The sequence below is a fragment of the Limulus polyphemus genome, unplaced genomic scaffold (genome assembly GCF_000517525.1).
Source record: "Limulus polyphemus unplaced genomic scaffold, Limulus_polyphemus-2.1.2 Scaffold154, whole genome shotgun sequence".
Classification (NCBI taxonomy): domain Eukaryota; kingdom Metazoa; phylum Arthropoda; class Merostomata; order Xiphosura; family Limulidae; genus Limulus; species Limulus polyphemus.
The window spans coordinates 500,606-514,966 of record NW_013665764.1 but is presented as its reverse complement, the minus strand read 5'-3'; the positions used below and the strand labels follow the sequence as shown (position 1 = coordinate 514,966).

General features: G+C 31.2%; 1 protein-coding gene across 1 annotated transcript in view; it reads left to right on the top strand.

Moving 5' to 3' along the window:
* The window catches only part of LOC111084557 (nephrin-like), a 137,616-nt gene extending 126,635 nt beyond the window's left edge, over positions 1–10,981 (top strand). The window contains exons 21-23 of the mRNA XM_022381239.1: positions 656–750; positions 7,849–8,995; positions 9,547–10,981. Coding sequence (XP_022236947.1) covers positions 656–750; positions 7,849–8,142 — 389 coding nt within the window. The 3' untranslated portion in view covers positions 8,143–8,995; positions 9,547–10,981. The remainder of the gene's footprint in view (positions 1–655; positions 751–7,848; positions 8,996–9,546) is intronic.
* Positions 10,982–14,361: the final 3,380 nt, after the last annotated feature.

Below are 14,361 nucleotides of genomic sequence, written 5' to 3'. Positions count from 1 at the left end.
TATATTAATTACTCCTTAATTACTCTGAAACACTCTGCTTCTAAAAACAGTTGTCTTGCTGCTTATATTAATTACTCCTTAATTACTCTGAAACACTCTGCTTCTAAAAACAGTTGTCTTGCTGCTTATATTAATTACTCCTTCGTTTTATCTTTGGTTTTTGTCTCAGCAGGAGCATAGAAATATTTTTCTTTTAATAAGCCAGCATCTTTATTTTTCCATTTTATAGAAGACCATACCATATTTGTTGATGTAGAGATATTCTATTGTAAAAAAGTATCCGTATCTCACAAGACTTTCAGTTTCATCGATAGAATAATTTATATAATTGGTTTATACCTAAAAATGTTACATAAGAAGTGAAACATAAATTTTTCACTATCTTTGCATCCTGTATATGTATGAAATATGGTCGAAAGGATATTTCTGTAGTTATAAACGTATTATTACTTTTATGGTAGTCTCTTTTTTTTTTACTGCTCTATATTGATCGTTGTTGTTGATCTTAAAAAGAAACCTTAGCAACTGACGTCTAATCTTGGCGATGATCTGTTTGTATCCGTTGCTTTAGTGTACCTTGTACTGGATAAGTTCAAATAAAAGACGAGCTTAAAATGGCGTAGGTTGATAGATAAAAGATTTATCTATATTTTAGGAGACGAAGAAATCCGTAGGCTGAAAGATGGTGTTCCGCTGGAAGAAAGATATGATTGTCCTGATCTACTTAAAAAAGGTTCAATGCCAAATAAAGTAAGATATGAATTATAATATATTTAGTTGTATTATATCATTGATCAAAATCGTTGTCTAGTGTTAAAATACCTTATTAAAACATATAATAACACCATGTTCTTTTACAATTACGTTAAAATATAAAGTAAGATATGAATTATAATATAGTTAGTTGTATTATATTATTGATCAAAATCGTTGTCTAGTGTTAAAATACTTTATGAAAACATATAATAACACCATAAACAATAATGTGTTAAAACAATAATGATACGCTTCAAATATTATATTTTTACAGTATTATATAATATTTGAAGCGTATCATTATTGTTTTTACAGTATTACAATAATGATACGCTTCAAATATTAGATAACACTGTAAAAACAATAATGATACGCTTCAAATATTAGATAACACTGTAAAAACAACAATGATACGCTTCAAATATTATATAACACTGTAAAAACAACAATGATACGCTTCAAATATTATATAACACTGTAAAAACAATAATGATACGCTTCAAATATTAGATAACACTGTAAAAACAATAATGATACGCTTCAAGGCTCCGAATGTTTGAAATAGAATGGTAATTTTCTGTCAGCATGGTACAAAATTAAACCCGTTTATACCGTTTTAGTTATTTCTTAACAGTTGTACATTTTTTCTAACTGATAACTAAAGCTACATGTGAAAATTAAAAACTTAATGAGTCATAAAAACACAGTCGAAAAGAAAGTGTGAGAAATTAAATTACAAAGCGTGAATAGAAGTGTTTTAAATCTAATAGCAGTTGCGTTTCCATTCAATAAATCGACCATTTAGTCTGTATATGAGAACTCCGCTTAAAAAAAACGAAATAAAAAACACATTAACAATATGTTATATATATATACTGAACTTCATATTCAATTTAGTTTCGAAACACAATCATTAATTACTCATCCCAATTGTTATGGACAATTTATTTACCTATTACATATTCGAATTGTGAAGAAAAATATAGTTTTTTAAAGTGGCTTTCTTTTCTGTGGTTTCTCTATTCAATCACGTTCATAAAGGAGGTAAGAGATATTATAATTGGTCTTGTCTGTGTCCATAAATTGACATGCATATCTACAGTATATATATATATGCGTTTAATCATTTCAAGTGGTATTCGTATAATTTTCTTTTTTTTGTATATTACAGTGAACATTAATCGAATCAATTTGGTGTAAGTACACTAGGATCAAAGTTAAATGTGTGGCCTTTTTTTGTTGTTACGATAAGAACTTAAGCGGATGAATTTGTTTCTGTCAATTTCTTGTGAATTGTAAGGAAAGTTAATTAAATCGGCTGTATGGGTTGAAGGTTTTTGTTTTTAGAGAAGCATTTAGACGAAGGACAAAACTTTATTTTATGCATGAAGATATTACTACAGGCCTCTTACAACTTTTAAAATTCATTAAATAAAACAATATGTAATAATTACAGATCTGCTTGGAGGCCTTTTGCTGCCATGTCCTTTCAAAATCACAAATATCTTTGTTTTTATGCATTGACTGTCTTGGAAACTTGTCATAACATAACTACATTTCCGCAGTTATAAGATAAACCAATCACTTGAAAAACTGCAATTGTTTTGCCCAAATTCGTGTGTGTTTGTGGGGGGGGGGGCTAGTAATGTGGCCAATCAATGTATAATGGAAATGGAATACAGACTTAAACTGCCGTTGAATTATTTTATATGAAACAGAAAGTACTAATATATCAATTTTTGGGGTGAAGAAACATGAACACCGTAAAATATTCTAGAGAGATGTGTTAGAAACTCATTATTATTTTTTATATTTTGGACCAAAAGTGAGTAGATTGATTCAACTATTTAAGACGAGGTCGTCAACGTGGATTATGCTTTCCGGATTTATCGAAATACTATGTCATAGCATCTACAAGAGAAAATTATACATAGACTAAAATGTATTCATGTTTCATCATTTCTCAGCATTACTCTTAGAGATTACATCAGAACGGATGGATTTGACATCCCAACTGAATACGTTACTCCCATTACTACACGTGTTTAAGGACAATCGATAAGAACGAATGCTGTAACTAACAGCAAACTGACGCAGCGAATAAATGAAATAGTCTACTCTTGTATTTCAATTGTCATTCACTTCAACTGAAATTATTGGCCAATCTCTTTGAATTAGGCTTATCACAAATGATCAAAGTTTTACACTTAAGTACTGATGTCGTTTAGTGACATGTGAGGAACCAGTAGGCTTGATTAAAATACATTTCATTGGGGAATCCTGTATTTGTTTTATGTGTTCTTGCCGTTACGTTTATGTTTAATATTCTAACATCCACGTGCTGAAAACAAAACATCTATGCATCTTTCAAAAAAGGTTTATTGTATGAAATAAATATTTAAACATAGAAACGTAAGGTAGTTGTTTACTTAGATTCTTCTTCCACTCCATGCTTCAATGTTGTGTATCAATCCCTGCTGTGGGCACAGCGCTGGTTGTGCAGTTTTTCGTTTAAACAAAAAAAAAATCATTACAAATTTTAGACAGCCAATCATAATTTCAATAATTTTCTTATTTATCTCTACTTTAAAGATACAAACTATGTGAGTGCTTGTGTACTGGGAATTGATTATTTGAAGAGTAAACGATAGGTGCTTTGAAATTAATAATTTATTTTATTTTCTTTATAGTTATTGTCATTAAATATTATTTGTTAAAACAGTCAGTATGTATTCTTTTATAGTTATTATAACACAAATATAGACTAACAAATCTAGATTTACAGTACCTACGTTACTGATTTATGAGCTTCACCAAGTCATTACAGACCATGTCTTCACGTCCGGTCGCGTTCTTTCTGACGACTGTACATCTTGACAATAACTCTGCAGCGTAGTTTTCACTACGAACGGCTCCATCGTAAGGCTGTGATTTATAAAGTTCAGCCACTTTCCATGCTTGCTTTCCACGAGTCATCTAGTGTCTAAAGACGACGGCTTCCCAGTACATTCTGATTGCACAGAAATCCATAGAATAGGCTACTTCACCGGTATATCTTCGTATGAAATAGTATGAATACTCATTTCATTCTCCAGCTCCTTTAAGTATGACACAGTGGAACAGATATATCATGGAAGCATCTTGATAAGAATGTATAAATATCTTGCATCTGAAACAGTTGTTACATTTTGTTTCCAAAAATATATCAATTTTCGATCATATTATCAACCAAAAGTTTTAGTTTTAAAATACCTTACCCAACCATCATTAGTTAATTTATTATACAGGATTGCCTAGACTGGTACTTATGCTAATTTTGATTGATTATTTTTATATGATTAATAGATATAGATTCTTGTTTATTAGAAGTTCTAAGTGATTAACATCTTTATATTACTCTTAATAATTTATTATGAGCTTTGACAAAAGGGCCATTTAAAAACAATCAAGTTTATTTACTAGTATGAAAGTGTGGATTCAGCTATTGTAACGATAAGCTCAAAATTTTGGCTTGCCGCAAATATTTAAACTGATATATGTTGATATATTAATAATCTTCATTCCAAACCTTCCATTTCATGTGAAACTCACTTTACCCTTATTGTTGCAATCGATAAAGAGGGGAAATATTTGTTAAATAGAAAACAATGCTCATGAGACTTCGCACATAACTTTCTGCCTAATAACACAGGCCTGCGAATTAAAACTTCATAAAAGTTGTTTTGATTTTAATAACGGATTTTCCATAATTCAACTACGCAGATTTCGAAAATAATATTAATTTTTTTTGTATCACGAAAAATTTTTTACAAAACTCTTACTTAGATCAAATTATTAGTTCGTTTACTACAATGAACATATTTTATTATTATGTTTGTTAACAAAAATACAGACAAACTGAAGAAAAGGGAAGAACATTGTTGTCAAAAGAAAATGCATCCTTACTCATCTGATCCTTTTGTGTGAAATCTACGTTTTTTAATCTCAAAATTACGCGTTGTGGTTTTTCTTTTATGTATTGCGTTATGACGTTTTATGATGGAGAAAATTGGATATCATTTTATAATTCGGCATACAGGAATTACTGTAGAACATGTAATCATTTCAAAATAATAAAACAATCGCAGGCATGTGTTAACTATACAACCACTAAATCTAACAAAGTGAATTGGGACGATAATGACATTATTTGGCTGCATTCTTTAGTTCCCGAAAAATTCGATTATATCACATATATCAAATTATAGTGAATATATTATGTACAGCTTTTTTTAATGAAACTACAGTGTTTTGATGTTGTTTTTATTTTACGAAAGACTTTCAGTTCAGTAACCGTTTTTGTACTAAGTTTAAATGTCGATGTTTCTAACAGCAACTGGCGGTGTTATTTGTATATTTGTTTGCCTAGTGTATGAAAAGATACACGAGGGTTATTTACCCTAGCCGTACCTAATATAGCGATGATAAACTAGAGGCAATCACCATCACCCACCGCCAACTCTTGGGCCCTATTCAGACCGAATAGCAGGTTTTTACGGTCACTCTTATAACACACTCTCGGCCTCAAAGTGAACCTCTGTTATACGTAAACTATATCTATCAGAAGCCACCGTGTTTCATATCCTTACCATTTTAGAATTTTTTATATATATATCCATAAAAAATAACGCACGTAATAAATATACTAAATCAAACTTTTTTCTTTAAAGCTCTAAGGATTTCTTTACTAAGACAAATCAATTCGAAAGAAGGGAATTGAACTTGATTGTCTCGTGCAACTGAGGTTGTATTTATCTTTACTATTACGTAGTGTTGTGAGTTGTGACTAGAATTCAAAGGTTTTGGCCATATGATAGAAACTGCTTATACAAAGTGTTATATTTAAGAAAGTTACTATTACTTTTATTTCTGGAAAACCATTTTCATCATTTATACTATTGTTTTACATTTTACCTATTTTTTGGCTATTATTTAACAAGTGTCCTTCATTGCAATGTTAGAAGAATGAGGGTAATGTAAACAGTAATAGTGCATCGTATCTTTGAAGACGTTTAGTAAAAAGTGTGAAAATTACAGTTCCTGAAACACATCAGAGAAATGTAGAAATAATGACTATGGTCTAACAAAGCACAATACTTCTACGTGACAACAGTGACTGGTATTCGATTGTGTTCCAAGGAAAGTCTTAATAAATCTAAGTTAGTGTGAAGATACAATCATCTTTATTGGATTTATTATACCATCTTCGATAATCTCCGTCATATCAGCACAGCGCTTCAAGTTACACTCTTCATAAAGAATCTTTAGAGGCTTTGAAGAACCACGTGCATTCTTGTCCGATTTCCAAGGTGATTATACATGTATTCGATGGATATTATGAGAATTTCGCTGTGATTCACACCAAGGGCTAGATTCATTGTTCCAAAGTCAAGGTTTTGAAAGCAAAAGCTCCATTAATCATTTAATTGGTATGAAGTTGATGATTGATATTTTTCTCATCTTGAAACTTATGGTGTTTTATAACTTGCTTTCCTAAAGTATTGGCGTCTGTGTTAGGACAAAATGCAACCTCAGTTTAGAAGATGAAATGTATCAGTAAATTATAACACCGTCAACGTATTATTTACTATTTGCTACGCAAGCCGAAACGGACACGAACATTATGACTACATTCACGTATTTATTTAAAATTTGTTTGTAACTAATTTAAGTTTATTTTACGTTGTTTTCTATGTGACTTAAAAGGCGTTTTCTACGTACATTTAGTAAACATGATTTCTTAAAAACCAATTTTACGTAGTATTGAGGCGTAATAAGCTAAATTGTTGTAAGTTAAACACTTACTTGACAAGACTTGATGTATTTTACTACCTTAAATAGAAAAATATAATTATTTTATTCAAAGTAGTCAAAATATTATCTCAAAATAAAGTTTCTACAGAATTCATTCACATTTGCAATTTTCATAATATATAAAAACGTGAAATTAAAAGTAAATAAAAGAACTTCTTATTAAGTCTTCCTTTAATACGTAAACAAATACATTATTATAATGAAAGAGATCATTTGTTAGTAGGTATTTACTGCTTCATGGGGATTTTCACATAGAAAGCTGGTTTCTAAACAGCGTTTAAATTACTTAAAACAATTACTTATTAAAGATAAACAGAGGACAAACAATTATACATCAAAACATAAACATAGGACAGCCGATTACACATATTAAAACATAAATACAAGACAAACAATTACATATCAAACATAAACACAGGAGAAACAATTACACATTACAACACAAATACAGGACAAACAATTAGATACTAAAACATAAAAACAGAACAAACAATTACGTATTAAACATAAACATCGGACAAACAATTACATATTAAACATAAACACAGGACAAACAATTACATATTAAAACATAAACACAGAACAAACAATTATATATTAAACATAAACACAGGACAAACAATTACATATTAAAACCTAAACACAGAACAAACAATTACATATTTTTCGATAAAGAGGTTAAATACACTAAATCGTGTTAAGTAACAAAAGCAATACCTCTACTGTATTTACTAACCAACGGCTAACAGGAAACGAAATAATTACTCCGAACTAAACGTTTTCATTATCTCCTGTAACAGCTAGGTCAATTAAAACAAATTCATATTTTGAAATTTTGTCACTTTATTTACAAAATCAATTCTATTGAATGACCTAATTAATATTATTAGCTGCAAAAGCCAACCTATAACTCTCAATTCTCCACAAATGCTAGAATAAGGTAGTTATTTCTATAACGACATCGTAGGTAAACACACTACGAATAATACAACTGAACTTGGTCATGAGAGAAACAATTTAGCAGAAAAGGCGTCTTTAATGGAAAGTATAAAGAAAAACCTGGCTGAATATTTTCAAAAAGTAACGTCTAATTCTTCAGAACTAATGTTATTTAATGTCTAATATACTCTAAAAGTATATCTTATTCTACAACCACTCTTCAAATGTTTATTATAATAAGATACAGTCATTATTTCAATTACGGTGATTAAAAACATTATGTTTATTGTTTTTGTACAGGAAAACTGTTCTAAGAAACCTCTATTACACGAAGAGGATATCTCGACAATTCTTAGTTACGTCGGTGGTCCCGTTATATCATCACCTCTATTACACGAAGAGGATATCTCGACAATTCTTAGTTACGTCGGTGGTCCCGTTATATCATCACTTGATGGTGGTTCTGCAAAGGATGAGAGTCTTCGTACTGCACGGAACACTTCTGAAGATACAGAGATAGCAAAACTTTCAGATCAGCACGAGCCCTTTCTAGACCACCGCATGGAATACTCGCGGGAAATTGTTATACCATGAAGGCTAGAGATACGAGATGTTTATCTAATCACTCGTAAACTATCAACAGAAGTAATTTTCGAGTATATAGATCAAACGTAATACCATACTCACAAATACTCAAACATATATATATATATTACCGTATGAAGTACACAACATCGGTGATAAGTGTGCCTCATTGCAGTGATGTTAATTTAATGTTTGGTTTTCCCTCTATAGAAGAATGATAATGTAAAATAAGAGTCAATACCTTCAAACGCTCCTTTAAGATTAGCATCTGTTTCATTGGCTAAATCTTATAAACTGCCCCGAGTGTACTATGAGCAACAAATCTATCAGTAGTTCATCAAATGTCTTTTGAAAGTACTGATTTTCGATAGATTGAAACACAAGAGGCGGATATTACGATGATAACAGAAATCTTTAAAGTTTAAAACTGATCGCCAGAGTCGTCAAAAATGAATAAAAAAATTCATAGATAAACCTTTCGATCGAATATTTTCTTTGAGTGCCAGGTTATTTTATTGGTTTCCTATGGAGAAAGGAGCTAACGATTTTATTATATGTTTGTGTTTGATTTGAAATGTTATCAGGAAACCCTACATGTGTAGGAGTACGAACCTGCCATATTTCTCTAAGGAGAGTTTCATAAACCAGACAAGATGAAAGAGGGAAATATTTAAAGTATGAGCCCTCCAATCACTCGTAATAAGAAGACTTTCGAGCATCATGCGATCATAATATGACATGACGAATGCAAGTTGCTCAAGATAACAGGATTTCTACGTCACATATTGGAAAACGTTAGAGTGTTGGGCGAACAAAGTTTCTGCAGTGCCAGCATTTGTCTGTTTGGATTTGTCTTAATTAGGTTGGTACATTTTTATTTTTTCAATGTGAAATGAATGAATGTCTTTATAAGTATAACGTTCGTATAGTAAAAATATTAAACACTCGAAAGTACTAACAGTTATTTTTGTTTACATTTAAACTTTCTATTAGATTAGTGCTTTCCTTGTTTCCTTGATATCTGTTTCTTGAGTAGCAGTTAGCTGGAAAACAAACATTATGAAATCGTTTTAGTTTTATCAGGAGTTTTTTGCATGTCAAACACTTCCAAAATTGTACATTTATTGAAACACATACAACTAAGATATATTTAAAGTTCCAAATAACACAGACATTTTTTTTCGATGTATAAAATAATTCATTTTTAATTATAAGTATACCTAACTCTAAGCAGTGTACTTCTTAGTTGTACCTTGTACTTGTGTGACATTGTTGCAACTTTATGGCTGTTTTAAAAATAACATGTTTATCTCTGTAGTTTATTATGTGTCTCAGTGTATTTCAGAACATGCTTTAACCCGATTGGGCTGCGTAAAATAGAGGTAAAAAAGTAAATACAGACACCTTATGCAGATTTCTGGCACAAATTGGCGGGAACCATGTTGCTTTACAGCTGGACCCTGCATCTAAGAACGTGAAAAATATGAGTGCAGTAAAGAAAAGGGGATATCAGAGAAAACAGAGATGCCTAAAGAAACGAAATCCATGAATGTTTTATCATGTTTTCAAGTTTACTGAAAACTTCATCCTTGAATCGACAACACAGTTTCGTGGGCTTACAGCAAGTGTGGAGAAATTACAGTGTATTAGAAAACGTCTCGTTGTGTTTACTTTAGGGATAATACATTTATTATTAAATTGTTTTCTGATTCTTTTCGCTGTTTGACAGTTTGTTATCTGAGTGTTTACATGAGGCTTCTATAAGTGCTCAGAGTTCGTATCAATTGATATTTTTAATTCGTTGCAACATTTTTCAACCAAACTTGTCTTATCGTAAAAACAACTTTGATGTTATCTGGAACTACAGTAAAGAATACTCTATTAGATGATGTAACCTTGAGCAGTAATCATAAGACATCTGTAACAGCTACCAGGAAGCTGCCTTAAACATTTGAATGAATACATTCAGGCTATTCCAGCTAATTGATAAACTGCAACTATTCCTGGTCATAAAAGAATTCCATTCTGTCAAAATAATGGTCACTGGAATTTCGCTGACGCTCTCAGTTATGTATATTGAGAAGTATTTAATTTGATTGTACAGCTTAGTCCTAACGAAGTAATTATTATTCGAAAACGCACTTATCTATACTAAAATGTCGACAATGGTGTGTGATCTTGGGGTCGCTAAACAATACCCTATACGTTATACGTCTATAACTGCTCAGAACGGTTCGGAATGATAGTTATAATTGTAAAATTGTATTTAATCGGAGGCTATAAGGGCAATATTAACAAAGACGACAAATTTTGTCATTCTGTGGTTTTTCAGTGTTTCATAAAAACTGAGAAACTACATTTTTCAGATCATAATAATTCTTGATGTATGTGCCCTTCCTTCATATCATTGTTTTGTCATTATCTGGCAGTAGAGAACTGCAGTAAAGTCTGACACCAATTAAAATAATTCACCGATGATTTTTTATGATATAAAACTCTGTTATTTAAATTCTGTTGATATCATGTGAGTGTAAATACATCTTGGATGTTACCGTGCGAAATATTGGATTGATATCGTTAAAGATGTCTTTTTTCAAATACTATCTCCATTATTACTGAAAATGGGGGTGTTATATTCACTAATAAGTGAATGTCATAGACTAGGTGCCAGGATTATATAAAATACAATTAAAACTACTTTTTTACTTTAAATATTTTACTGAATTGTGATGTTAGTACGAGTGGTTGTAATTGAATTTATTCATTTGTTGTCGAATTTAATGTTGTTTATTGGATTTGTATCCAACACAAGTGAAAAACTTTTATCTTGTGTGAATGTCTAACAGCCTAAATCCTAATATAAAGAACAGTGATGGGGGAATTATTAATCATTTACATTCTTTGAAGTGGTCTAACCAAAAGTTGTCGTACGATATAAGTATCTATGTTTTCATTAGAATACCATTACTAAGTGTCTTCCTGTCATTGTGAAAATGTCACTTTTGGTTTTAACTGAAAGGAGAGTAAACTTTGCCTTAGACTGAATTTATCAATAAAATGTTTGTTACCGTTATTTCATCGTAAAGCTACTATCGTATTTTTTGCACCAGAATGACAGACATTATTAACACTGAATTGTAACTGAAAATATTTACACAACATGTTGATATTCATCCTTAAAATGTGCTGAGGTGGATAAAGACAGACACTATTAACACAGAATTGTAACTGAAAATATTTACACCACATGTTGATATTCATCCTTAAAATGTGCTGAGGTGGATACTATTAACACTGAATTGTAACTGAAAATATTTACACAACATGTTGATATTCATCCTTAAAATGTGCTGAGGTGGATACTATTAACACAGAATTGTAACTGAAAATATTTATACCACATGTTGATATTCATTCTTAAAATGTGCTGAGGTGGATAAAGACAGACACTATTAACACAGAATTGTAACTGAAAATATTTACACCACATGTTGATATTCATCCTTAAAATGTGCTGAGGTGGATAAAGAAAGATACTATTAACACAGAATTGTAACTGAAAATGTTTACACCACGTGTTGATATTAATCCTTAAAATGTGATGAAGTGGATAACGGCAGACATTATTAACACAGAATTGTAACTGAAAATATTTACACCACATGTTGATATTCATCCTTAAAATGTGCTATTAACACAGAATTGTAACTGAAAATATTTACACCACATGTTGATATTCATCCTTAAAATGTGCTGAGGTGGATGAAAATAACAAATAGTGAAATGAAAGTCAAGAAATATTTAATAAAAAAAAATCACAATTTAGTGATTTGTATAAAGCAGGTTCTTCTTATTTACCTGGGGAATACTTGGAAGAAAATATACTTTATTTGCTGATATTGATATCATCTAGTAACGTGTAGGCCAAGACAATGAATTTAATTAGATTATAGTGTGATTTGTTTAGTCAGACTCAAGCAACTCAACTGAAAGCACTTTTATTAATTTATAATTATACAAAAACATGAAAAATACATCTGTAAAGCCAAGTAAAAAAATCATTTTTAGATTCCCGCCTGCATTCTTTTTTTTGTGCAGCCGCCACCCTCCACTTTTTTGACGATTTTTTTCCGTTTTTTTTAACTATTGTTTTTCGATCATACAAAGATACAAAGAAAACTTATGTTTGACATAGACCCTTTGAAAACAAGCAAAAATGATGGAAAAAAAAAAGATGCAAACTTTATTTCAAACTGTTCATTTAAAAAAAGGATCTCCTCCTTCCTTTTTCCGAAAACTTCGGACGCTAAACATGTTTTGTTTTGTTTTTTTACTTGGACTAAAATATGCAATGTGATGAGTTGACGCTTTTCAAAATATATTCCAACCTTATTTACATTGGAAAACCTGAGTTAATGAATTTTTACCTAAGACTCGAATTTTATTATACGAGACGTCAATTCGTATTTATCTACCACTTTACTGGTACAGAGACACCACAAATAGAGTGCGCAACAGCAATTACCTGCACATTTTTATGTATTGAAAATAGTGTGATCAATAATGAGAAACATAATGGTTGCATAGAAAGTTGTGAGATTTGTCTCTGAGTTAAGCAGCGTGACATCGTCTTGAACATTCATAATGGCATCTTGTTTCATTACAATTTTATTTTTTTTGTATTTAGTGATGTAGAACAAACCGTTTTAAATTCGATCGCTTTTAACTAAAAGCTCTTGTAACTGTTGAACTACCAATCGAGATTTCTAACAAATGATTTTGTAGGAATATATAATTCATACATAGAAATACAGTACATTCATATATATAGCAAAATATTAGGTGAAATTACATGATTCTAAAATACAAACTAGCACTGAAACTGACGCTCAAACTATGAATGATGACTAAAGCACATATAAGAATGTCATTCAAAAGTGAATTTTTCAAACAAATTAGTTACGTTAAATATTTTGGTTTTATTCAACTTTTAGTGATTTCTTGGCTGATTCGGGTGTCGTTTAGCTGATCAAAATCACGTAGAAACAGCAAAAACTAAACGCTGAAGATTCATTTATATAAATGGAGGGGAGGCGAAGGTGTATACATCAGTGGTTAACCTGTTTCTTTGAATTATAGAATATTAAAAATAATTATGTAAACGGTGAGAAAATGGGTATAAAAATGTAAATACTACCACCATCACGCGGTATCACGTGAAAATTAACTGATCATTGTACAGCGACGTATTGATAGTTTACAACTGCGATTGTTGGTCATTCCGTATAAAACCCTATAAAAGTTCTGGCAGCCATATTATATCCAGTAGTAGTAGTAGTAGTAGTGTGACGAAATTAAAGATTTGGCTGGTCAACAATATCCCATATGAAAAATAGCCCAAGTTTCCGTGTTTCAAAAGAGCTATGTGGAGCACCATAGAGTCAGCGGTAATTTTAGGAAATTGGTGTTCGATACCCTGTAGTGTACTGGGCGCATACACCCTATTGTATAGTTTTGCGCTAACACAAACAAAGGAAGAGACAAACTTCTGAGTGGGCACGTGAAACTGCTTCTGTTATTCACAGAAGTAGTCAACGTAGGAAACGGAGACTCTTCATAAACGATGTTAAGTACCTTTACGAAGCATACAAGTACAGATATTACCAAAGATTATGTTGTAAGTACAAGTGTAAATGTTACCTCTCACTATATGAAGTTGTCACAACAGATGTTTAGCTGCTTCAAAACCGCTGCTGAGAAGTAACGAAACCTAAAGGTTGAACTGGGTATCAGAAGTTAAACAGTGTTTTGCTGTTTAATTTCTTAATTCTGTTTAACTTGTTGTTTAAAGTGACCTCATACACAGATTAATTGGAAAAACAAAAATTGTAATTTCGAAAATAGTTTAAAATTGTGATTGTATAAAAGGAGAGGAACACGGTACTCTCTCAGAGCTTCTAACATGTGTCTTCTTGTTTCAACATTGGTGGAGCCTCATAATTAAAAGTGCTCGGCAGATTTATCTCAGCCAATCATAACACACGTTACAAATCGGTTTAGTTTCTATCGAATTGGGCTACTATATAATACATGTCAATTGGCCGATTGAAAAGTTCTGGAAAATCTTGGGCTACTCTTTTACCAACGAATTGTTGGATTGACCGTCACTTTATAACGTCTCCACGGCTAAAAGGGCGAGCATGTTTAGTGGTAGTAGGATTCGAACCA